At 50.0% G+C, this 25,611-nt stretch overlaps 1 protein-coding gene across 1 annotated transcript in view; it reads right to left on the reverse strand.

Annotated features, from left to right (window-relative positions):
• Positions 1-24,101, reverse strand: part of LOC109309840 — a 25,659-nt gene extending 1,558 nt beyond the window's left edge. The window contains exons 1-14 of the mRNA XM_019534709.1: positions 24,081-24,101; positions 23,522-23,569; positions 21,553-21,699; positions 20,813-20,890; positions 11,411-11,493; positions 10,711-10,848; positions 9,194-9,307; positions 8,044-8,174; positions 6,962-7,179; positions 6,249-6,326; positions 5,628-5,745; positions 5,012-5,175; positions 1,894-2,043; positions 59-226 (exon numbers count right to left, since the gene is read on the reverse strand). Of these exons, the coding sequence (XP_019390254.1) occupies positions 59-226; positions 1,894-2,043; positions 5,012-5,175; positions 5,628-5,745; positions 6,249-6,326; positions 6,962-7,179; positions 8,044-8,174; positions 9,194-9,307; positions 10,711-10,848; positions 11,411-11,493; positions 20,813-20,890; positions 21,553-21,699; positions 23,522-23,569; positions 24,081-24,101 (1,656 nt within the window). The remainder of the gene's footprint in view (positions 1-58; positions 227-1,893; positions 2,044-5,011; positions 5,176-5,627; positions 5,746-6,248; positions 6,327-6,961; positions 7,180-8,043; positions 8,175-9,193; positions 9,308-10,710; positions 10,849-11,410; positions 11,494-20,812; positions 20,891-21,552; positions 21,700-23,521; positions 23,570-24,080) is intronic.
• Between the last annotated feature and the right edge of the window lie 1,510 nt (positions 24,102-25,611).

Below are 25,611 nucleotides of genomic sequence, written 5' to 3' on the forward strand. Positions count from 1 at the left end.
GGTATGTAACACCTGGTGTCTGGGCACATGGCCAATGGCAGCTTAACCCTTTGGTGACCTGCAGGGTGTGCTGTTTCTGAGTCTCCACTTCCCATCTGTGCTGCTGGTACAGTGCCTCCAGGTCCTTCTCTGCTTCAGCCTGTTCCTGCTGCAGTGCTTCTAGTTGCAGTGCTAGTATAGCCTTTTCCTTCTGCATGCTCAGAGCTTCCTGCTCAGAGGGAGGGAGCTGGAGCTAAAGGGAATAGATCTGTCAGTCACCTTCCCAGCAGGGGAGGAGGCCCCCTCCCAGCACCACCTGGACAGCACATGCAGTGTGAACCTGCTGCCTCAGCCCTGTGCCTAGTCATTGCCTGGATGTGCTACCTGGTTACATGGTCTATCAGGTCTCATTGCTAATAACTGCAGAGGTCTAAACAAGGGGCAACTGTCTGTCCAGCCATCTGTCTGTCATAAAAGATATAAGAAGTGCCATACTGGGGCAGATCAATAGGCTGTCTAGTCCAGTAGCCCATCTCCAACAGTGGGAGGAGTAGATACTACGATCTACCAGTTTATAGTACTGTAGACTATATACTACAGTATACAGAGTCTATAGTCTACTCTGTATACTGTACAGAGCATTGAGCCAGATATAGAGATGCCAGAGGAAACATCTCCAATCCTTATGTTTGATAGCCATTAATAGACTCTCATCCATGAATTTATCTAGTCCCTTTTTGAACTTGGCTGTGCTGCCACCCCCTGTGGTAATGAATTCCATAAGTTAATTATGTGTTGCATAAAAAAGTGTTTTTTCTTGTCACCTACTAATTTCAGAGGGTGCACCCTAGTTCTAAGTACTCTGGGACTTGGTGAACAGTTCCCTGTTCACTTGGTCCACACCTTTCATGATTTTATAGGTCACTATCATATGCCCCCCTCAGCCTTCTGCTTTCCAAACTGAGGAGTCCTAGCCTTTATAGTGTTCCATACCCCTGATCATCTTAGGTGCCCTTTTTTGTACTTTGTCTAATTCTACTACATCCAAGGACTTGTAAAATGGCAGAATGACATTTTCTATTTTGTTTTCAGTTCCTTTAGCGATGCCCAGCATTTTACAAGCTTTTTTGGTAACCACTGTACATTGAGCCGACATTTTTAGAGAACTATCTACAGTGACTCCAAAGTCCTTTTCCTCAGCTATACTGGGTTCTGAATTCAGCTATCCATGTAGACCTCTGCAACACCCAGGTCCTGCATCTTCCTTACAGACATGGTTTGGGGAAGACTTCCCTGCTGGACTCTATCTCTGGCCTTTTCCCATGATCTCTTCTGTTCACTTCCTGTACTGCCCAGCAGTGAAAGGTGCTAACCAATCTGGCAGAGGAGGCCACCATGTTTGAAATGACACATGCAGAGCATGTGGGAGGGAAAGGGTTTAGGCAGCAGCGGCCTGCTGGGAAGGGATGCTTCAAACCACAAGGGCTTCTCCACAAACTGCCTGCTCTTCCCCACCTCAGTCCCATCCTTCCAGAAGTACTTTCAGGTGTCTCTCACTAATACTGCTTCTTTGTCTGTCCTTCCCAAGGACTCATCCCAACTGCCCATGCCCCCCAGCCCCAAGCCTCCATTTCCTCCTAGTTTCCTTGGAGTCTGCTGTCCCCTGAGCACAGTTTCTGATTTGGAGACAGAGGGGCCCATAGTTTTGCTTCTCAGTTTCCCAATTTGTGAAGTACCAGGAGGGGCAGAGTTCCTTGGTATTATTTCAGAGCTCTTAGAAACAGTGACCCAGCCTCAGCTAATCACAGAGTACTACCCCTCCACAAATTGCTGTCCCAACCCTGCTTGCTCCCTTGGTCACTGCTCTTGGCTTCTTGCCTTATAACCAGGGGCTAGGGTTCACTCTCCACTCACCTCCTGCTTTCCTCCTAGCTCCCCCTCCAGTTTCAAGTGTTCCTGCCGGATGAGAGACCAATGCTGTTGCTGTAGACATTGCCTCCTGGCCTTGGCCAGGGAGAACTGCAGCTCCAGGGCTGGGCAATGTTGAGAGGACCAGCTCCTCACCTGGCAGAGAAGAGAGGAGAGAAGGATCCCAGTGCCCCAGCATAGTGGTGCAGAGGCAGGGCCAGCTGGGCAGCCCAGTGCCCCTTCCTGTTGACATTGGTTCTGCTTGAATTTGGGGGGTGGGCTACTCTGAGCACTGGGGCAGAAAGAAGGGGACATCCTCCAAATGACCTTCCCTTTCCTCTCACACAGAGCAAGGAGGCCCTGAGTCACTGAAAGAGTACAAGGCTGCCATATAGTAGATGGAGCCAGATACAGGCAAGATGCCAAGTAGAGCAAGAAAAAAGCAATGCAGCTTGGGCAAGTGTTGGCCTCTGGGACATGTATGATTCCTGGCTGATACAGCATGGTAGCATGTGCTCCAGGGGTTGTACAGGCTGAACAGGTACCGTATGGTGTGACCACAATGCAGGAAGCTAAAAGCCCTGGAACCACTACAGCGCACAGCTGTCTGGGAAGTTCACAACATTGGGACTGTCAGATGGTGCATACATCTGAGGTACTGAAGAGCCAAGTGGTCTTTCTCCAGGGTCTGGGAGTTTCCACTTCCCTCACTGGACATGCCCTCATGGAGTTAACTTTGTTGGGGCAGGAAGCCTCAGCTGGGTTCAGGCAGACGTCCTGCTTCCCTCTATTCCCTACCCAATAGCAGATTTCCCCAGGATTCTCCAGCCTCCATGTGGAGAGCTCACATGCAGAAACTGTGATCAGGGTCTCCCCCTACACAATAACACAGAAGCTTGAACCTGGGGAAGCATTTGGCTCCTTGGTAGTGTATGCATTGCCTGCAGGGCAGTTACAACCCCAATCACTTGCAGTAGGAGGTTCTAGGGCAAGAAGATGCTTGTAGTTGGGAAAGGGAGCTCAGTTACTGCAGTCCATACATCTACCAGCAGGAGATGCTTTACAGGGAGGTGTAAGAGCATTGGCTGGTCCAGCTAGCTCCTGGCTGAGGAAAGCTGGGTCCCTTTGGGAGATCACAGTTAGCCCCATGTACTGGGGTACACAGATGGGAACACTTGCACAGCTCTGGCAGGATGTGGGATGAGATACAGGGAACTGAGGGCTAGAGCCACAAAAGGACTTTAGCACTGCAATACCTTCCTTTTAAGTGTCCTGCAGCTTAGTGGAATCCAGTGCTTCAAGTCAGGGACCCAGGATCCTGCTAAAGTGCAGAGGGAGAGCTGGATGCCTCAAAATGGGACCCCCAAACACAGCTACTATGTGTGGGCAGTTGTGTAAAAGAGCTGATAAAAAATGCTCAGAAAGTCAGATGTCCACCTGCACCAGAAAGAAATGCATGTTTTTCTTGGGGGCTTTCACATAAGCCCTTCCCTGGTACTAGACACCTAATCCAGCCCTTGCTTACAGATGGAGGACAGCACAGGTGCTACCCTCCTCTTTCTCAATTGCTCAGTGGACAGGGCACTCACCAAGCTGAATGAGGGACTGGAAGATCCAGAGGTTGGATTTGGGCTCTTAATGTGACAGTGAATCACCTAATTCCCTGTGTGAAACTGGTACCTAGTCCTCAGCTCTCATTATGGCAGAAGAAGAATAATGGATTATCACAAGGGCAGCTCCCAGTCACTTGGAAAGGTCATTCCAAGAAGAACAGCTGTGGGGTCAGTTTCCTCCCAAGGCAGCAGCAAGACTGAGCACAATTAGCAGTTCTGCTCACAGCTGAGGCTCCAGTCAGTCTGACTGAGGTCTGGGCAGATACAGGAAGCAGCAGCTTAGGCAGGCTCCAGCTCATTGGAGATATGCAGGACTGGGGCTTCCAAGTGACACATGACACCTGCACTATTGAAGACCTCAGTGGCTTTTCCCCAGGGTCAACGGGTAAGTTCCTGTAATGGGGCTCATCTCCCTTGCCTCACAAATTCACCTGACTTCCCTTTTGGGCTTACTGATTTTTGTAACTTCTTGGGCCTTGCTCTATGCTCATGTACAAAGGGGTAGAAAGGGAATAACAGTGTGGAAGGAACAGCCTTACAATGGTGTGATACTGGTGCATGTATGGAGACAACCAGACTCCATGTGCCCAAAATGTGGCCATGCCTGCCTGGAAAATTGCCATATTGCACTCCAGAGGTGGCTGCATTTCAGATGTGGTATCTGCAGAGTATGAGCTGCAGGTCCCTAGGGCACCTTCAGAGTAAAATGCAGTGGCTTATAGGGAATATTGTAGCTTAATTACTGTGCATTACTAGAGGAGTTGTGACAGAAGTGGAGCTGCTCTGAAATAATTTATGAGACCTTTACCTGATTACAGGGACATTTGCAATGTGAACGAGTTGCCTTCATTTTAGTCATTTTAATAAGAGGCTATAAGAAAAACAACTGTAGGAGCAATTTAAGATGAGAAGTGACTTTTAAGACATTTAAGGACAATTAAAAGAGGGCCCCAGGCTGAGGAAAAGGCCAGGGGCTCAAACAATCTAAAGAACAAACATTTTAAAGGTCTCTTTCCTCAGGGGTGGGAATTGTCAGATAACCATTCAGGACAAGAGGCAAAGCTCGCCTGGGTATCTGCTGAGCTCTTGTCAAGCAGGTAATGGGGATCCTTTAGGAAAGATAGAAAGGCCTGGAGACTGCTGTGTTTAAAATTCTTTTTCCTTTCCTGCTTTGTCCCTTCTGCCACACTGGTGTGGTGGGTGTATGACAAAGACTGCCTGGTTACTGTCTACACTGCTGGTTACAGAATCACGAAGGCAGGAGGGCAGGGCTAGGCCCAGCTGGCCTGAGAGGTAAGCAGGATGAATAAGCTGAACCAAGGACCTGGTTAATTGTGAAACTCCACCTGTGGAGATGTCAAGGCGCTCCCAGCTGACACCTGCCTCAGGATGAGCTGGAAGGGGGCACAAGTGCCGCTAGCCCTGCAACTGTGACAAAAATATTGGCTAGGGGGGGAGACACCCTACTGCAGTCTTCAATCCCTTGCCTGCCCACTCTGTGCCTCACTTACCACATCGGCTGGGCCTGCTGCACAAGTTGGTGCCTTTGCTCTACTCCTTGGCCCTTGTGAAGGCTCTTCCTCTGTCACCTGCTCCACCCTCAGGGAGAGTTGGCCAAAGGAGTTTGGACTGCTCCCTACAGCTCTGCCTCCTTCAACAGAAAAGGAAACAAAACCTGCATGAAAGGAATGGGACAGCTGCTGAGGAGGCAGGGCAATGGGTGAAAACAAAGAGCACTTTAACATACAGATGCCCCCCCAGGTATTAGACCATCATGGAACCAAGCCACCATGTACTAAGGCAGGTCACCACACAGAGCCAAGCTACCAGAAACACAGCCAGGTCACATCGCCTGCCATCAGCAACCACAAAAAAAAAGTGTTCAAGGCAAGCCTCCTTCCTGGTTCCTTTTCTTCTCCTGAAGAAGCCAAGACCCTGCTGCTTTCTCCTCTGCAGGCCCCGTTTAGGGTATACTAGGTTGCATCCACTATCCTTCCCTCTGGGCTGGTGTGGGGTAAGCTGAGGTAGGGACATTTTCTTGTACTTGAAGAGCTGTCTGCCCCCTCAGGTCAGCCATTGAAGCCCCATGGCTGGGCAGCAGGAACCAGCCCTGAAATCTTCCCCCACCTTGGACATCTGCCTGTTTGGGGTTGTCTTTGTCCAGAAGCACTTGGCTTCTCAACTCTTCTGTCAGGACCTGGTTCACAAGTTGATCTTCCTGTTCCAGCCACAGTCGTATTGGACCCTGCAGTGTGTGACATGTCCAAAAGGGCACATTAAAGCTAAGTGGAGCCTAGAGCCATACAACCTTGTACACCCTTGACAGAGCTTTTTCCAGCCTGTGCTCTTCACACACTCTTCTTCTCCTCCACTCCCCAGCCTTCCTCCCAAGTGGGGAAGTACAGCTGTTTCTAGCTCTCCATGGCATGTAGCCATCCCACCATGCACAATTATCAGGGCTGGGTGTGGGCTTCTGTTCCCCGTGGGGCCCAGATCCTGAAGAACCCACCTTGCTGGTGGATGAAGTGCTGGGACAAGCCCCAGACGTGCCTGGCTGAAGGCCATATAGCGTGGCATGCCCAGGATACACCACATGGCTTGGGTTGGGCAGTAGCACTTTATCTGTTTCAGTGCCAGCTACTCCTCCAGCTGTGCAGCTGGGGGAGGGTCTTCTCTCTGCCCTGTGCCCTGTAGTACCTCTTTGCCTGTGCAACCCCAGCAGGATTGATAGCTGGATCCAGGGCTCACCTTGGCTCCAGGATTATGGTTCTTGTTTTTTGCTTCTGATGCTGCTTTCTTTTTCTCCCAACTCTGGTTCTTCAGCACCTGGAAGACAGCCCAGGGAGACTTCACTGTGCTTTGAATCCCCACACTATGAACCGGTGCTGGCCAAGAAAGCCAAGTCACAGTAAAGGCACCATGCACAAAGTCTCCAGCATCTGCTGGACCCTCAGCTCCATGTGGCAAGCTGTGCCCAGCTGTCCACAGCTACCTGTTTAGCTACAGATGCCCTCTTCCCCAAGCGGCAACACTTGGGGTGCTTATAGGCAGGCTTCTAAGACAAGGGGCTTACTTCTGTTCAGACTTAGACCCAGAGCATTACTGCTGCATAACCCAGCAACATGGTCACACAAGCCAGATCCGTATATCTGGAGACAGCATTGGGTATGCACACTGCCACACGGTGCGCATGCACATAGCTACGAGCACCCACTGCTTGCAGGCCCGGCTGAGGGGTGCATACCCTTCTGGTGCTATTAATAAGCTGCATTGCTCCCTGGAAAAGCATCCCCTACTGAAGTGCTAAGGGACAGATTTTCTCAGAATGCATTGGCACAGTAGCCATGGATGGCAGAGGTGTGGTTGTGAAGAGCACTGGGATACAGATATTGCTGGGTCAGAGTGTCCTAATCTAGGGGCAGCAAAGCCAGCTGGACATCCTGTGTGCCTGGATCTCCCACCTGCAGTTCCCTCAGTGCTCTCTGCAGCTGGCCTATCATGCTGTCCTGTGTGGAGTGGCTGTTCCTGAAGAGGAGCTGGGCCCTCAGTTCTTGGATCTCTGCTCGCCGCCTCGAGGCCACTTTGGCAGGATCCCAGAGGGTTGGTGAAACCTTCTTGGCCAGTCCCCGCACCTGCTCAGCGAGTGAGAAGGCTGACAGGATCTCTTCTGCAGAGGCATCTAAAAGAATGGAGAACATCCAGCCACAAAGGCTACTTGAGTCGGACACAAAGCAATGCACACTTGAGACCACTAGAGGGGACAGAGGCCAGGGGACCAGGAGAGAAGGGGCAGGAGTCTACTTGGCTGGATTCCATCATCTGCCTTAGCAAACAGGCATGAAACAACTGTTCAGGCCAGCTGTTCAGGGCGGCAGAGATTAGCCACTTTGCTTTGGTGACTGGAGTGATGATCAAGCCCCAAAATAAACCCTCCAGAGAGTGTCTGTTGCCTGCTGGTCTGGACAGCTGCTTTGCAGAGTGAGTGTAGCTGGCAGGTGCTACGGTAAGGCAGTGGGACAGCCCTAAAGGAAGGGGCTGTGTGTGTCCTGCTGAAATCTGACCTAAGGCCAGACACAGGGCAGAAGGGCAGAAGGTTCTTGCATCCTGGTTGGGGGACGGGCCTGAGGAAACCAATGCTGGATAAGTGCAGCAGTGAGGTCCTCTTCTTGGGGCAGCACTGGGGGGCCAGGGATCTGGTTCCCTCTGTCTGGAGCAGTGTTGCAGGGGGGAATGGGGAGGGGCAGGTGTTAATCCTAGTATGCTTGTCTCTTTCTTTGGTTTCCTGCCTGGCCTGGCTGTAGAATCATACCAGAGCCAACAACATGGCTTCTTTCAGCTCAGCTCAAAGCTTAGCAGAGCACCTGCCTCCAGACTAGCAGGATTCCTGCCTGCAGGGATGTCCCAGATGCCTGCACAGCACCTGATTCAGTCGACTGAGGAACACTACTCTAGGGCTTGCCCAGCACAGAGATTTGGCGTTGGTGCTTCCCAGCAATGCTCCGCCCTGCCTGGTGGGGAATGACTGAGCACAATAGGTGAGGACCTGGCACAGTCAGACACAGCAGCAGGAATGTGAAGCTGTTTCCTTCCAGCGTCTGCCTGAGAATCCTAGGGAGGAACCCAGCTTCAGCTGGCAGGTCTCCAGCAGCCAGAGCCTGGAGCAGGGGGGAGAACCTGCAAAGAGACAGAGCATGAAGTGTAACAGAACCAAGGGCAGGGCCAAGAATGGCTTCATGGGGGGGGAGGGGGGGGGAGTGGTGAAGAGAACCAGTAACATCACAACTAGCATTTCAATGGGTGAGACCTGGGGCTCCAGAACAGCCCACCCCAACCTGGCCTAGACCCTGCCTGTGATGGGGCCAGTGCTGGGTGCTCTGAGAAAGGGGAGGACAATGCTCTTGGCATATGGATGTCATCAGTCCATGGGAAATCCCTTCCTGTCCCCCACTGGTGACCTGGCAGGCTCAATACAGCCTTAACCCATAATGGGGAAGCAAGGGGCTGAGGGCCCTGCTGCTGCTTTAGACAGACAGATCATCAGCACCCACTCTCACTCCAACCATCAAGGACTTTCCCACTTTATGATACAGCAGTAAGTTCCAGTGCCAGCCCTGTGATGAGGCTTTGTCCTTGAGCATCACTTGGTGCACATATTGCCCATTGCAATGTGTCACCCTGGGTGGGCTAGCATGGCTCCAGCTGGGGGCCACCTTTGAGCTCATCTATCGTAGAACTCAGCCTTGCCAGGGTGGCCCCCAGGTCTGGGTGTAGCATTGGGTGGACTCGTGGCTCTCTTGATGATTTTCCCAGGCTGTTTGATGACCCTGCAGCCTTTCCTGGGGTCCCAGTGCCCCCAGCTTTGGTCATCTGTGAGCATCCTATTACCAGGGGATGGAAAGACCATGGGCAGAGCAGTTCTAGTAATACTCGGGCCCAGGAAAGATGTCCCTTAGGCAAGGAAAGAGTCAGAGAAAACAGAGAACCCAATAAAGATATCAGGAATCACAGGGGCAAGTGCCTGGTGAATGTGAGGAAGGAGGGACTTTATCTTCATGGAGTGGGGACAGCAAGACAGCTCTGCATACTGCCAGGACAGTAAAGAGCCAGTAGTCTGGCTGCCAGCAGGCACAGAAGAGCCTGGGGCTCGTCACCTGGAGTAGGAGCTCAGAGCTGCCACATCTCCTGGTACATACGGCTCTGCACAGGGCCCAGCCTGGCCGGGGAACTCGAAGATCCTGACAGCTGAGCGCTGGTGCCCACAGCCCTCCAGATCCCGCTCCACAGTGAGTGTGAACAGGCTGCCACACCTGGGGAAAACAGGAGGCAAGCCATACGATGAAAGCCTGAGGGACCTGGGACTCTTTAGCCTTAAAAAAAAGAAGGCTGAGAAAGGACTTGGTAGCAGCTTACTGCTACATCAGGGGAATACATCAGGGGCTTGGCGAACAACTGTTCACCAGGGCAGCCTTGGGGACAACCAGGAGCAATGGCCACAAACTCCTGGAAGACCATTTCAGGCTAAACACTAGGAAAAAACTTCTTTACAGTCAGGGTGTCTAGACTGTGGAATAAGCTCCCTCCAGAGGTGGTACAATCACTTACCCTAGAAATCTTCAAGAGGAGACTGGACGGTCACCTTGCTAGGGTCACCTGACTCAAATTGTCTTTCTTGCCTAGCGCAGTGGGGCTGGACACAATGATCTTGCAAGGTCCCTTCCAGCCCTTACAATTTATGAATCTGCTGAGGTCCATGAAAAATCCATTACTGCATCTGCTTATGTAACATGTTGTTGTCTGAGACTCAAAGCTGAGTCACACAAAGCAGCAAGGAGGACAACCCACCCATTTTGGATTAATAGTTTTTCGGGGACAGGAGCAAGATGGAAGAGAATTACACTTAGGCACCTAAGTCCACTTATACATCTAATCGGTAGGGACCTACTGTTGGGACCTACTGTTTCACGGTTTCTTGGATTTCACAGAAACTGAAATCCAGGATTGTCCACAAAATCTACACAATCAACAACAACAACAAAACTCAATAAAAATAAATTGCTGGCTCCCCAGGGGGAGCTGGTAGTTCTTGGTGCTGGGAAGGGAAGGAACTGGCTGGTGGGGAGGCATGAAGGGCAGCAGACAAGATGGCAGTGGCCCCCTCCTCCCTCCTCCCCCTAGGCTTCTCCACCAATCAGTGCCAAGGGGCAGGAGCTCTCTGCCAATCAGTGCCGAGAGGCATGGCCACTATGATATACCCATGAAATTGGTTCTGCACAACAGGAGCAGGCCATGAAAAACCCTTTGTTTCACCACAGTTTAGGTAGAGTCTTACTAACAGGTGGAATAGAAGCTGGTCCCTAGTGCTCAGATCTGGCCAGAAACCTCTAACCTTTCCCCTTCCTGGACTTTGAGAAAGACTCTTTTGTCCCATGTCTGATCCTTTTTTTATCCCATTTCCCTCCCTCTCCAGAACCAGCTAATGCCACAGAGATGGCAGGTGACCATCTTGCACTCTGGGGGCATTGCACAGCTTTATACGACTAGGCCTACTTGGGAGACCTCTCAGGAATATGGAGGGTAGATGGCCTGGTCCCAAGGCATTAACAGAGAGGTGCAGAGTGTGATCTTGTTTCCAGGGCCTGACCCCTCCCTAGGTGAAAACCCCCACCTAGCAATCCCACAGGGGCTACCCTCCCTTTACCCTGATCCTTACACAGAGGGATGTTGGGCCATCTGCAAATGCTGCAAACACCCTGAGGACAGCGCTGTGCCATCTTCATTCCCCCATGAGTAGAAACTAGAAGCAGCTTTAGAGCTGGACACAACAATCTCGGTTACCTCCTCCACCACCCTGAAAGCAGAGAAGTTAAGAGTATGAAGCTTACAAGAGCATGGAGTCATCCCCCAGCTAGTTGGGATGCTTTAGGACATGCCCATAGCCAAGGAGATGTGCCCCACATTTTGGGAAACACTGGCTCACAGCCCCATGTGAATAATGGAGACTGCAGTGGGATCCTGGTAGGGATCCCCACAGGGCAACACACCCTCAGGTACTCTGTTCTTGTGCTTCCACCCCTAATTCTGCCAATGACCGCCACTCTGAGCCATGTCCCCTTGCCAATCCCATCATGGGCTCCCCCAATATCTCTGCCAAGGTGCCCCAAGTGCTGCACTACTAGCCTGGCTCTCACTCTGCCAATGCTTTTTCCTGAGCACAATTACCAATTGCTGTGATGCCCCAAGACCAGCTCCATAAGCCATTCTCAAGGGCAGTGCCTCACTCATAGCTGTGCTGCTAAAGCCATCACCAGTCTGTGTGGCCTCATCCTATCTATTGTCCAGCTCGATGTTGGTGACTGGAACTTTTGTGCTAATGACCTGGGAAGAGCTAGGTTGAGGCATCTGGTACTTACAGACCCAGAGGGGAGACTTCCATCACTTGCAGGGCTCGGTTACTGGGACTGAGCAGGTCATGGGCTTTTCCATCTCCATGGAACTGAAACAAGGACAGTATTAGTAGTAAGCAAGAGCTGCATGGAAAGGAGCAGAGCCAGTGGTGAGCTGTCCAGGTGGGAAATGCTCAGTTCACATCACCATAGGGCAGAGAGCAGGGAGGGGAGCCAAGGGGTAGTACTAACCTGAAAAGCATTAGTAGTTACCCACAGTGATAACTCTGGGTAAAGCTGGTAGATGTGCTTACCAACCATCATTCAGGCTAACTGGGAGGAACTTTGAACCAGTGTAATTTTCCAGGGAGCAGAACATGGAGTTCAGGTGTTCGTGCTGGGCATTGAAACCATAGTGACTTGGATACTTGGGGAGAAAATCAGAGGAACTTATAGAGACACTAGAAGCTTGGAAAGGGAAGGGGAATAGCGGCATGCTTCCATCGCAGAGGGGTCTCATTTAACCACATGGCCAGCCAAGGAAGAAGGAAGCTTGCTGCATAGAATAGAGAGACTCCAAGGTTGAGAGGAGGCAGGTGGATCTTGGACCTCTCAGAGAACACTGACCTGGGACCAAAGTATGCTCCTGTGTGAAGAAACTGAAGCAGCAAATGCAGAAAAGTATGTACTGTTTTGTCTAGATCTATATATTTCTTCTGCTAGCTATAGTAAAGAGTGATTGGTTTGCTTCAGCTATCATTTGAAACTATTTCAAGGACACCAGAGTTCCTCAAGAAACTAGGGTCCATTGATAAGCTTCCAGCAAACGCCTTATTAGCTACTATGGACATCACATCGATGTGCACCAACATCCCCCATGAGGACAGATTACAATCCACAAGGGACATTATCCCCAGTGCCAGCACCACTTGTGTTACCATCACAGTCTCCCACTTCATCTGGACACACAACTATGTCAGATTTGGAAATTCACTATACCTATAAATGAATGGCACCGCCACACATGACCCACCAATATGCCAGTATATTTATAACAAATGTTGAAGTCTTGCTTCCTCTGCAGCTGCCCTCTCATTGCCCTGTTATATTTGAGGTACCTCAATGATATCTTCATCATGTGGACACACAGGAAGGAATCTCTAAAACAGTGGTTCTGAACCCTTTTAGACTCAAGGCAGCCCCCCATTAGACTCCAGGCACCCTTGGAAGAACTCTTCACTTTCATTTCTTTTTACTACGCAAAAATAATAGAGCAATTCTTCTGTGGCAAAAAAACTCAGAAAGACCAAGCAGGTGTTGACCCCCCACCCCAACCTCCCGGGGAGCAAGGGTCCATGGCACAATATTAGACCAGCCCTTTGGTACCCAGCAAAACAGAAAATATATGAATTAATCACACAGCAAACTTTACTAAACTTCTAAAAGCTATATGGCTAGCATTAAAATGAGAAAATATAGATCATGCGTTACATGAATGTATCTAGATACACTCTATTCCCAATTACACTTAACAGAAATAAGCTGTCTTACAATTTACAGCCAACACTTTATGAAGATTAAACGTTCTGGACCTGGCTAATCTTCCAAGAAGTATTTAACTCCAGGGGACTTAGTTTTGCTTTTTTCACACTATTTTGCTTAACATAACTAATGCTAATTTAACAGTCTTTAAGATTTGCTAAAACCACACACTATGGATAGCAGACCAACTTCACATAGCCCAGAATGTTTTTGACATGATAGATTCCTGTTTGAAATCTCTAGGTTTATCTTGTGAATCATGCATAGGTGTTTGCTCACCTAACAGTGTTAATATTGAACAGCATCCTGCAGGACCCCTTAAAATAATCTTATGGCACTCTAGGGTGCTATGAGAGTCAATTCTAGAAAAATCCCACCAGGGCTTAAACATTTTCCACTCTATCAAATTGACTTTTTAATACTTCACCTAGTAACTTTATTTCTTGGACTTCACTGTGAAGCTTTGTAGTGTCCGCATTGTATTGGAAACCAACTGAATGCTACAGCTATCTGCATGCTGCTAGCTTTCATCCTGAGTCTACCACTAAATCCACTGTTCACAGCCAAGCTCTATGTTACAGCTAGAGCTGCTCTGATCCCACTGACCAGGATGTACACCTTAGGGATTTGGAGCAGAGCTTCCTACATTTACAATATAGTCACAAAACCACAGCCACTCAAATCAGCCTAGTCAGACTCAGACCTTGTTCCAGCCTGCTACAATACCAACCCCAAGACAAGGACAACAGAATCCCTCTGGTCATCTTCACTTACAGCTCCCAGCTTGAACACCTTTGATACATCATTAATGACTTACAGTCCCTCCTAGAAAATGACCATCTTTTCAAGGTAGATTTGGGGGACAAGCCTGTCCTGCTTTACAGGCAGCTCCTAAATTTAAATGACATCACTCCAGCAACAGACTACCTGACTTTAACTGTCTCCAAGCCATCAGGTCTTGCTACAGACCCAGATGCCAGCTCTGCCCCCTCAACAACATAGACTACATCACCAATGGAAAAAACACACAGAAATATAACATCTGGGGTTCATTCACCTGCTCTTCCACCAATGTCGTATATGCCATCACCTGCTAATAGTGCTCCTCTGCTAACTACACTGGCCAGATGGGGAAATCCCCATGTGAAACAGTGAATGGACACTGATTTGACATCAAAATCAGAAACATAAAAGCCTCTCCAGTCTCCCTGGACACTCCATCACTGACCTCAGACAAGCCATCATTAAACAATACAACCTCACCTTGGCAGGAAGAACTCCCAGCATACTTACAGGCTTGGCAGTGCTATGCTAACTAGCAACATGACTGAAAGGGACTTGGGGGGTCTTGATTGACCACAAGATGAATATGAGCCACCAATGTGATGTGGTGGTGGGCACAGCTAACCAAACTCTGGTGTGTATCCACTGATGCATCTCAAGCAAAACCAGGAAAGTCATCCTACTGCTTTACTTGGCCCTGGTGAGACTGCAGCTGGAATACTGTGTCCAGTATTGGGACCCCCACTTCAGGAAGGGTGTGGAGAAGCTTGAAAGAGTCCAGATGAGAGCCACTCATATGATCCAAGGCCTGGAGGAGAGGCTGAGGAGAGGCTGAGGGGCTTGGGACTCTTCAGTCTGGAGAAGAGAAGGCTCAGGGGGGACTTGGTGGCATCTTACAACTTCATAAAAGGGGTACATCAAGACTTGGGAAAACATCTGTTCACCAGAGCTCCCCAAGGGATAACAAGCTCCAATGGCCATAAACTCCTGGAAGGTCAATTTAGACTGGATATAAGAAAAAAGTTCTTTACGGTACGTATGTACAGGGTCTGGAACAAACTCCCCCCAGAGGTGGTGCAAGCACCTACTCTGGACTCCTTCAAAAAAAACCAGCTGGATTTATTTCTTGCTTGGGTCACTTGATCCCAGCTGACTTCCCACTTATGGCGGGGGGGCTGGACTCAATGATCTCATGAGGTCCCTTCAGGCCCCTAATGTCTAAGAAATCTATTTAAAAACTAACTTAAATGTGCAGTTGCAGAACAAGAAATCATCCACAGACTTGACTGTGTTAGACATGATCTTGACGGAGACTCTGGGTTCTTCTTCTATTACCTGGATTAGATTTTAACTCCAGCTACATTTCTGGTGTCCCCTTATGTGTTAAATGCTCTGATTATCTGCTTTGACCTTTTCAACCCACTTTTTGCTCATCTCAGCAGTGCCTCCTCCCCTGTCCCTTTCCTTTATATTTAAATTCCTCTCCCTTTTAAACCCTTTCTCTCTAAGTCCATTCATAGTATCTGACAAAAAGAAGCTGTCCCTAAATAAAGCTCATGCCTCTCTGAACTAGTTAATCTCTAACTGCCACCCTCCCCAGCCTTCTCTTCAACAATCATGTCCCTAAAGCAGGGGCGGGCAATTATTTTGGGCGGAGGGCCGCTTACTGAGTTTTGGCAAGCCATCGAGGGCCACATGACAGGAAGCCAGGGGCAGATAAATATTAATTTTCTAAATTTTTTAGGGCCCTGCAGGCCAGATAGAATGGCCTGGTGGGCCGCATCTGGCCCATGGGCCGCATTTTACCTGCCCCTGCCCTAAAGGGATTAATTTTAAATGAAGTGTGCCCACAAAGGGGAGCTCTGGGTAAAGGTGTGTTTAAGACTGCTGGGATGTTGTTCTCATTTGCTAGAAGACAGGGCAGGGTGGCACTTTAGGATGTCTATACACAAGTGTAAAGGCTGCTCCAACACACTGGAATTCCAGCACATTGAAGCACACTTGATTAATTGAATCTACTGGAGCACAGCAGTTACCATGCTCCAGCAGCCTCCTGAGTCTGGTGTATCAGTGTCCCCGTGCTTAAAAATAGCGGTAGGGGCACTTGAACAAGCTTGTCAAATGAGCTTTAGTTCGAGCGCCCAACCACCATTTTTAAGCATGAGGACGCTGATACACAAGACGTGGAAGCGCTTTAATTACAGAGGTTCTTAGAGCCACCTAATTAAAGCACCACCCCCACTCCATCTCCGGAGCATGTATAGAAGTGCCTTTAGAGACTAGCTGGCTCAGAGAGGCATGAGCTTTCATAGTCTACAGCCTCTCTCATCAGAAACTAGAAGGACGGGTGTCCAAGAGGTCAAGGAAGGAGCTGCTAGCCTAGGAAGTGTCCAGCTGGGAGTGGTCTACTCAGCTGGGTGGCAAGGAGCTATCAAGCAGCTTAACTGGAAGCATGGCTGGGTCTCCATGGGGGACATGTAGAAATGCGAAAAGGAACTTGGGAATTCAGTTAGCAGTATAAGCCTGGTTCTGGCCAGGCCCAGGCAGTGTCACAGTGTCACCACAAGTGTTGGGGGCTGGCATAGAGGAGTGGTGTAGAGGACTGGCACAGAGAAGAGGAAGTGTGGGCCATGGCTGGAGGTGTTTCTCCAGAGGGCACATGAAAGGACCTCAAAATTTCCCATAGGTGTGAGTAGTCTTAGACATACTAAAAGAATTGGACATATCTGGGACCCATTGAAATCTGTGATATCCGTAAGCTTGGGACCAGGCCTTTGGGAGAGGTGGGGACTGTACTGGTATGCAAGATTCCTGGCTAGATATATTCTTTCCCATTAAAAAAAAAATCATCTCACTAAAACTGACCCTGGTTTAACTGCCCAGAGCTCCTGCTGCTACTCCTCTGTGAGCTTTCCTATCCCCCTAATAGCGGCTATAGGAAACAGGATTTTTTCTCTTAGGAAACCAAAGGCCTCCATTTCTTAACAACAGCTAATTCATGGGCCTTACATGCTGTAGCAGGGCACTAAGGTGCCTGCTACTGATAAACAGTAATATGGGCTCAGCTACCAGTCACCAGGGCAGCACAGGTGTGGGTTGCCGAGACAACCAGTCTGGTCAGCTGACCGGAAGGGGGCAGGGCCTGGCCTATATAAACAAGCCAGGCTGAGGTGGGAGATCAATTCCCCTCTGGCAGCTGAGGAAGAGGGAGCTCTCCTGGGAGGAGGCAGAGCAGCGTCAGCTTGATGATACTGGGTGGAGGAAACCCTGATAGGGATACGAATGAAGGTTAGCCAGGGGGCTTGGAATTTATGTTCTAACACAGGAGTGTGAGTTTTCTGTTTTGGAGTTGTGTAAGACCGGAGGACCGGGTGAGGCTGTAGGGGTTGGAGGAGGCCTCATGGGAGCTCCCCAGTAGTGTGGGGGTTCCTGGCACCGGAGAGGGTGCTCCATTTTAGGGTGTCCTGACCCCGGCCCCAGTGGGGGCAGTATTGGGAGGAGCCCATTGTGGGTGCAGGTGAGAAGCCCCAGTGGGGCGCAAGACCTGGAAAGGGGGTCTGGAGGCCAGGCACGGCTGCGGCCACCTGAGCCTCGATTGTGAGGAGCCCAGTGGGCATAAGACCTGGGAAAGGGGTCTGGAGGGCAAGCACGGCTACGGCCACCTGAGCCTCAATCGTGGGGATCGCGAGGCAAGGCCCCAGTGCGGGCAGGGGATCGCAAGGTGAATGCGGGGAGACGGACCCCGGTGGGGGCTACGGGAGCCACAGGAGAAGCCAGGAGGCACCTGCGAGGGCACAGGCGGGCACGGAGACGAGTCCAGGGACCCATGAGGGCATGGGTGACTGTGGGACTCACGTGCAGCCCCAAAGGTTGGAGTGCACCGGGCAACTAGACAGAGCCAAGGTACATCGAGGCACCGTGCCAAGGAGGGTTAGAAAGGCAGCCTCCCTTTAACAAATTACCATCAGAGACGTGGCGGGCGAGATAGCGAGGGTGCATTAAACCCGATTTGGCATGGTAGGTAGGGGGCACTAGGGGAGTTTGCGGCACCCCTAGGTCACGCGCTGCCACACATGCCAATATCTAAACCGCTGGCCCCCCATCTTTGGCCTGCACTAGAGAAAATAAGTCGCCCCTGAGTGCAAACACCTGAACGTCCATTTCTTTAAACAGCCAGGTGGTCCTTATGACTGAATGGAAGGACCATCATGGCTAGACCTGTGAGAACTGGGGACATGGCCCTGCACAGGACTCAACCTGTGGACAGTCACTGGACAAGGCCTCCCCATGGGTGCCAGTATTCACCTGCACAAAGCCAATCAAGATTCCTTCTCGTAAAGAGCTCCCCCAGAGGCAGGTGGGCATTTCCTAATAGGTATGTTTATCATGTGGGTTTGATATTTATATACACAGGGGTTCAGCAGCTTGCTTCTCACCTGATGGGATAGTTACAGAGGGGCCTGTGCTCCTAACAAGATTCTAATGCTGCTTGCCCCATATGTATGACAGGTGACTTCACTAGTTGATAGTAGAAGACTTTGCCCTCTCTCCTCAGGCCCAACTAATCAAGCAGTTGCCCAAGCTTAGCTCTGGTTCAAGTGTGCCCCATCCCAGGGCCCTCCAGTCCTCTACTTTTTTCTTCTCATTTTTTATTTTAAGTTATAGGTCTCACGAGATGGTGAGATCAAGCCCAAAGGAAGGTTCTCATGGCAACAGGATTTCACCCAGGATCAGCAGATTTATGGGCCTGATCCTGCTGCCACTGAGGTCACTGGTAACAGGTCCCACTCTGGGCTGCACTGCAGCCCCAGTGAGCTCATTGCCATCTGGGGGAAGCACTTTCTCATATCCAGCTTCACTGGCAATTCTGAGCCAGGCAAGCAAGAGTGAGGGGAGCAAACAGAGACCTGCCTTTCCTGTTCACCCATCTGCTGGCCCCACAGCACCAAGAAGTGTCTTTGGGGCTGCTTGTATTCCCCAGTGGGAAAAGTTGATTCTTTTTGACTCCTTACATCACCAGGACCCAAGGAACAGGAGCAGTATATTTAATCACTAACCAGGCTATTCAACACAGGATCTAATTCTTACCTGCCCTGAGGTCATTTACATCCATGCAAAAGTAGTGAAAAATTGGTTTAAAATGTTTCCATCCTGATTACGTCTGCTTTGCACAACTGTCACTGGCAGCACAAGCAGAAAGGTAGGGGAAATGGGCTCTTCACTGTGAACACCAAAAGCCAGACTGGCAGCATGCAGCACGGAGGTGATCAGGCAAAATCAGAGAATCAGGACTGGAAGCAGGGTTGCTAAACCAAGCCACTTTTTTTTACTGACAATCTGCAGACTTTTTTTTTTTACTGACAACCAACTTTTTTACTGGCGTATGTTTTTACTGACAGGTGTTTTACATAATGTAAATGTAACTCCTTTGCCGGGCCCTGAACAAGAACTGGGTTCAAATTTAGAGGTTTAACACCAACCACAGTAAAAAGTTCTGTTTATTTATAATAAAAATGGTCTTGTGTTGGCAACCATGCTTGATTGCAGCAATGACTTTACACTGTGCTGCCCCCACCCCAGGGGTTCTCTACTTACCCCTATACCCTAATGCCCCCTACTATACCCTGAGCTATTCTGTTTCCCCAGCCCCACCAGCCCCAACCCGCATCCCAGCAGTAAGGGTCTCCCTATTGCCTGCTTACCTGTGACCCAGGACAGGATGCAGGAGCAGCGGCAGCAGTAGCACATGGCTGGGGGATGGGGGAGAAGGCTAAGTGGGCTACAAAGCCCTGAGAAAATGCTCCCTACAGGGTGCTGTGCTCCTCATTAGATACCAGGTAGCAATGATGTGCTATGTTTGTCCTTCAACATCCAGCCTTGTTCATAAACTTCCCCATTGCTTAGTTACTTATGGAATTTTCCATTATTTGTATAGACTTTACAGACAGGCATTTTTAGCCTGTTTTTGTATTGACTGTTTGTAAATGTATGGACAGTTGGCAACCCTGAAAGGGACCTTGGGAGAACAGCTAGTCCAACCACTTGTTCTCCAGGACCTACTATCCAATCTAAACTTCCCTTGTGACTTCTTGTCTTGTCTTCTGCAGACACTGAGAACAGTTCATCTCTGTCCTTTTTATAGCTAGCCAGAAGACGACAAGCAAACCCTGCCCCCTCAGTTTTTTTCTTCTCCAAACTAAATAATTGCAGTTCTTTTAACTTTTCCTCAATGTTATGTTTTCTAAACCTCCAATCATCTTCGTTTTTCTCATCTGGACTCATTCCAATTTGTCTACAGTTTCTTGAAGTGAGGTGTCCCAAACTAGACATGGTTCTCTAGGTGAGGCCTCAGCAGTGCTGGGGAAAGTAGAAGAATCACTTTCTGTGACTTCCATGCCATCCTCTTGTTAATACAGCCTAGTATGCTACTGACTTTTTTTTTTGCAACAACGTATACACTCTTGGCTCATATGCAGCTTTTGATCCACTTTAACCCCATGGCCCTTTCTGCAGGGCTACAGACTACCTTGTTGTTCCCCACATTGTATTTGTGCATTTGGCTGTAACTTCCTACACGCAGGCTTAGGAAAGAAACAGAAAAATGAGGAGGAAGGAAAAGCCACTCTGGTTGCCATACAGAACTGGAAGCAGGAACTTAGGTGGGGTGGGGGGCATGCTTCTGCACACAGTAAACCCCAGACCGTTGTCTTGGGGTAGTCCTCATGCTTTCTGACTCTTTAGTGCCTTTGCCCGGATCCTCCTGTCTCCAACATTGACATTTAATACACTGGCTCTGCAGGACAGGCATTCCCATTCCTTACACATGAGGAATCGCAATGGGGCCAAGATCACAGCTGTGCTAGCCAGGTAGGCAATGGTGAAGAGAAGAGAGGACCTGTGACAGGCCAGTCATTACGCTGCGGAGGTGGCTGGAAGGTCCCATCACACCCCTACATACATATCTCCAGTAGGGGGGTATTGTTCTCAGATGTATAAAATAATTCCCCAATGGCCCAGGGTAGGATCAGCAGTGGGTCAGACACCTGACCCCTTGAGGGACTTCATGGTTTCCCACACATTGGCTGCCCCCTCCCTCCATCTTACCTGGACAAAGCTGACAGTGTACAGATCCCTTACACTGCCCCCCAAGGTCTCAAGCTCCTGGAAGATGGTGTCTATCACCTGGAGAAGGATTACAAATGCTCAGAAGGCTTTGGTTTGCTCCCCAGGCCCTACATATTTTTGTTTGAGGGTTCCTTCTGATACTGGAATCAGGTCTTCCCTCAGACACCCAAGGGCAACTCCCATGGATTTTAGGGTCTCCTTGAGTGAGCTGAGAGCTCAGATCCAGAACCATACTGCATGAGAGACAAGGACAGAAACAGTAGTGTCCCTAGGCTTCCTCCCTCCCTGCACTCCTACAAGACTCAGGTGGATGCAACAGACTAGAGAATAAGCACAACACTGGCCCCTGGGTGCCCTTGACCCTGGGATGGCATCAGATGGCCTCATGGGACACTAACCACTGGCCCCCAGCTATTCCCTGACTTCTGGGACTCCATATCCAGTGGACTCCAGGCTGCTTTGTGACCTCTTGGATGCTGATCCAGGGACTGTGTCCAGTTGCCACAGCTATTTCCTGACCCCTGGGGCACCTCTAGGAAATTGTGCCCAGTACACCTGAGCATATTTCTTCTTTCCCTAGGCAACCTGCAGGCAAAATATTCACTTCATGCCCTTGGGTGAAGGAAGCTGGGGTGAAATATCAACCCTGAACATCTGAAAGGCTGGGTGGGGGGGTGTCCCATGGGATATAGCAGGAGCTTCTCATGCAGTGTCCTCACCTGCTGGACCATGCTGCACTGCCATCCAGTGCCGTGGAACTGTGACTCCGTCCTGGAGCGGTTGGCTTCCCACAGCAACAGAGACACACTGTAGCCAAGGGGCACCATCACCAGCAGGGGTCTCAATAGCTCCAAGAACACCTTATCCTGGAAAGCAAAGATTCTCACAGGTGGCATCTTTTATTGGATTAATTGCATGGTTAGTGTAGACTTAAACAACTTTTTAAATGCAAAGCTTTGACCCGAAGAAGAATGCATTTGATTCAAAACCTTGCCTCATTCCTCCCAACCATGCATTTAATAAAAAATATCACCCTCAAAAAATCCTTGCCACTCACATATTTCCTGAACCATCATGACTACAAATCACTCCAATACTACCTAATCCTTCAAGGGCGGTTCACAGACAACATCCCAGCTAGGGGAGGGATTCAGGACCCAGGCATTAAAGAAGAAATGGATAGTGGTCAGAAACACTAGCTGCTGGGTGGCGGGCAAGACTCTTGGCAGCAGTCCCAAACCTCAGGGTCATGCTTCTCTCCAGAGCACCCTCTGCTAATAAAACATCCTTAGCATAGACTGGAAGGGTTGTGATGTCTTTTGTGGGTTCTGATGGTGGTTTTCAGGAGGGATAGATCTACACCAACTGTTAAAATGTGCCCATCCGTTTAAACTACAGGGCATGTACCAGCTGGGCTGGGAGACTTTCATTAATCCAAGCTCCTCGGCCAACCTGTCCCTGGAGAAGCAGGCTGAAATATCATGTCTTCTCATGGAATGCAGGAACTTCAAGGGAATGTCTGCTGGGAGCCAGCCCCATCACTAAGGGAGATATGTCATCCTGTGCAGTATTTGGGGTGAAAGCACCCTGGTGGCAGCATCAATGATTGAACCTACCCCCCTCCACTGCGTGGCCAGCAGTTCGTGGTGCAGCCACCCGAAGCCCACGTGGGGTTGTCCTGTGTCACCACTACTTCTTGGCTGCCCCGTGGGGCAGTGGTGGCAGCGCAGAGCAGGCACAGGCAGCCCTGTGTGGGCTCTGAGTGACTGACTCAGCTAAAACTGCCTGGCAGTGGTGGTGCAGGGGGCTGCTTTCCTCTGCACCAAGCTGCAGGTTCTGCCCAAGAGCATGGGGTCTGGACCGGCGGAGGTTGTATGGAGCTGGGCTGGGCTGTGCTGCTCAAGCAGGGAGAGGAGGAGCCAACCCGGCTCCATAGGCCCCTGCCAGTGCAGACCCCACAGACCTGCTGCCCTGCTCTGGGCCCCACTGGTGCTGGCCCCAGTGCACCAGCACAGGCCCCACGCTCCTGCCCAGCTGTTGCTGTGCTCCATGCACCTGCTCACAGCTCCCTACAAAATGCACACGCACCCACACAACCACACCACCCATGCCTATCCACCCCCACAAATCCCACACCCCACATACCCACAAACCTATACCCACCCTCCCACAATATACAAGAGTAAGACTTCATTTTAAGCTATTATACTATCACCTCTATGAACACTACACAAACATGTTTAAATCAGGACAAAAATATGTTTGGAAATTAAATTAATGAATGTTGCAGTACATATTTGATTTTTAGAATATAATTTGGTATTTTTCTGGTTCCAAGATGGCAAACTCTCTTGCTGAAAGGAGTACTTCCAGGGGACAAGGGGAGGGACTTCTGGTGGCAAAGGTCAGGGGTTAGGGGACTTCTGATCCCAAGATGGCGACTGGGGGCGGGGCACCTATCAAGGGGTGGGGCTACCCATGCAGCCCTTGATGACTTGCCGAAACTCGGTAAGTGGTCCTCCGCCCAAAACGATTGCCTGCCTCTGGTCTAGACAGAGCCACAGGACAGATGGATCTGCTCATGGCTTGCCCTAGTAGGTTGCCTCTAATCTAAGGTGCAGGCTTTAGGGTTATGAGGCCTTAGGCCTTCTTCCTTCCCAGCTTGCACATGCCTAGAACCTACTGTACCTGCTCGGTATCCAGACTAAAGGTGCTGTCAAATGTGAAGCTGCCATCCTGGAATGAAAAGACAACTGAGTTAGTGCTCAGACCCACTTACCTGTTCTTCTGCCTTGCCCTCTCCCCAGCTCTCCCTAACCTCCAGGACATTCTGTCCCCAGTGTTGGGTGTGGGAGGATCATTTCCAGTTGGAGACAGTGAGCCTGTATCCATGGTTCCACATGTGCTCCTTCCCTACTCTGAACAGGGGATGAGCCTTCAGTGACCTGCTCCCTTCTGCTCTTTCTAGAGCTGTAGATTAGTGGAGAGCAGGAGGCAGACCCAGCACAGCAGGATGGCATGTAGGGGAGCAGGGCTAAGAGCTGCAATGATCCAGCCCTACAAGTGAGCCCTGGGCCTGAGATATCCCTGGGGCCCCCTTCCTAAGTGGGGCAAGGGACTCTCTGAAGCTTAAAGGCTCAAAGGCAGATTTGGAAAAAGAACTCAGCATCACTGCTTTGTCCTGTGCCTGGCTGGGGGGCTCAGAAGAGTGGGTCAACTCTTTCCCTGGACATAGTTACTAAGTCACATTCTGGACACAAGCAACCATCCTACACAAATATCTGCTGCACACCTGTACCTGGCATGTGACACTGACACCTGGATGTGTTAGCCTTCATCCTGAAACCCCACTCCCCTCCCCACCCTTGGCCAGGTTGAGGTCACAGCTCTGCTGCCCCCCAGCCTCTCACCTGAATTCCCTTGTCTGCCTTGTTCTTGAAAATCAACTCTTTGGCATCTTCTTTAACAATCATGAGACTCTCATGCTTCTCCAGGCCTGAAACATGAAGTAAGGGGGCAGTTTGGGAAAGTGGCTCCTTTCTCTCCCCGCACAACCATTTATTCACAGCTCAGTGGTGCCTGGGACTCTATCATAGCATTAGCTCTGGGAGACCACGCTCCAGCAGAGGCAGGTAGGGGCTGATGAGTCCCTTCACTGCTCAGCTCCAGTTTGGTGTCTTTAAGTTGAGTCTCCTCTACCACCAGGCACAATGGGGCTCATATATATGTTCAGACTTTGCTTTGTGGGTGGAGGGTGTCTGACAGGCAAGGCTCAGAATGAGCAGCGAAGTCAAGTCAAACAATGGAGGTGAAAGGATCAAGAAGACCCTCATGTGGTGCCTTGTTCTGCCATCAGGTGTCTGAAATGAGTGATCCAACATACTATTTACAACACAGTGAACATGGCACAGATTCCCACAGGCATTTCACCCAGTGACTCCAGACTGTGTTTGATGTTATAACCTCTCACTGCCCCAAACCCATTCCCCTTCACAAAGCTCATCAGCCTCCTCCTGGCCCCTCTGGGCTTTCTCTGCATCTGCTCTGGGAAGTGGAATAGGTCACTGAACCTGGTGGCAGCTGGACTGTAGTGCTATTTCTCTGTAGCAGAGCAGGAAGTAGTCACAAGATCAGGCGTGGGCCACAGGAGAAGCTGTGGCTAAGAGAACAATGCAAGTGCTGATTGCTCAAGAGAACTGGAATATGTGCAGACTTGCAGCCTGAAAATGGCCCTGGGTTCCTCTTGTATCACATTGTATGGGGCAAGGCAGAGGGTTTAATGATAAAACTAATAATTTAGAGACCTTCCCTAATTTAGAAGATACAGGAATTGGGAGATTGTCTCTCAGTTAGGGAGTGACCAGTTAGTAGAGATAGACTTAAGGTCTGCCAGGGTTGTCTACTGCTACAGAATAGAACCTGATGCATAGTTTTTCTCATTCATGTATGCCTCTTTTTACTAAACCTAGTGATCACTAAAGAGGGAAGTTCAGATCTCAGCAAACAGGAACCACAGGCATCAAAAAGAGACATTTACTTCCAAGGGCTGGTGACACATACCACATGGAACAGGAGACTGACCAGCCCCCTTTGTCATCAGGCTGAAGATAGACTGGGATCTGCTGAACAAGCCTAGTTACTGCATGGGATCATTAGGCATAGGCTTACCAAGAAACTATAAGCCTCTCTTAAACAAAGGGAAGTCACTAAGTATACAGTTATTGAATAAAAGAGAAACAGCAAAAGAGAAAATAGCAACAGGAGTAAAGGTCACAGGT

Source organism: Crocodylus porosus, unplaced genomic scaffold, assembly GCF_001723895.1.
Source record: "Crocodylus porosus isolate Cpor-Errol unplaced genomic scaffold, CroPor_comp1, whole genome shotgun sequence".
NCBI lineage: Eukaryota > Metazoa > Chordata > Crocodylia > Crocodylidae > Crocodylus > Crocodylus porosus.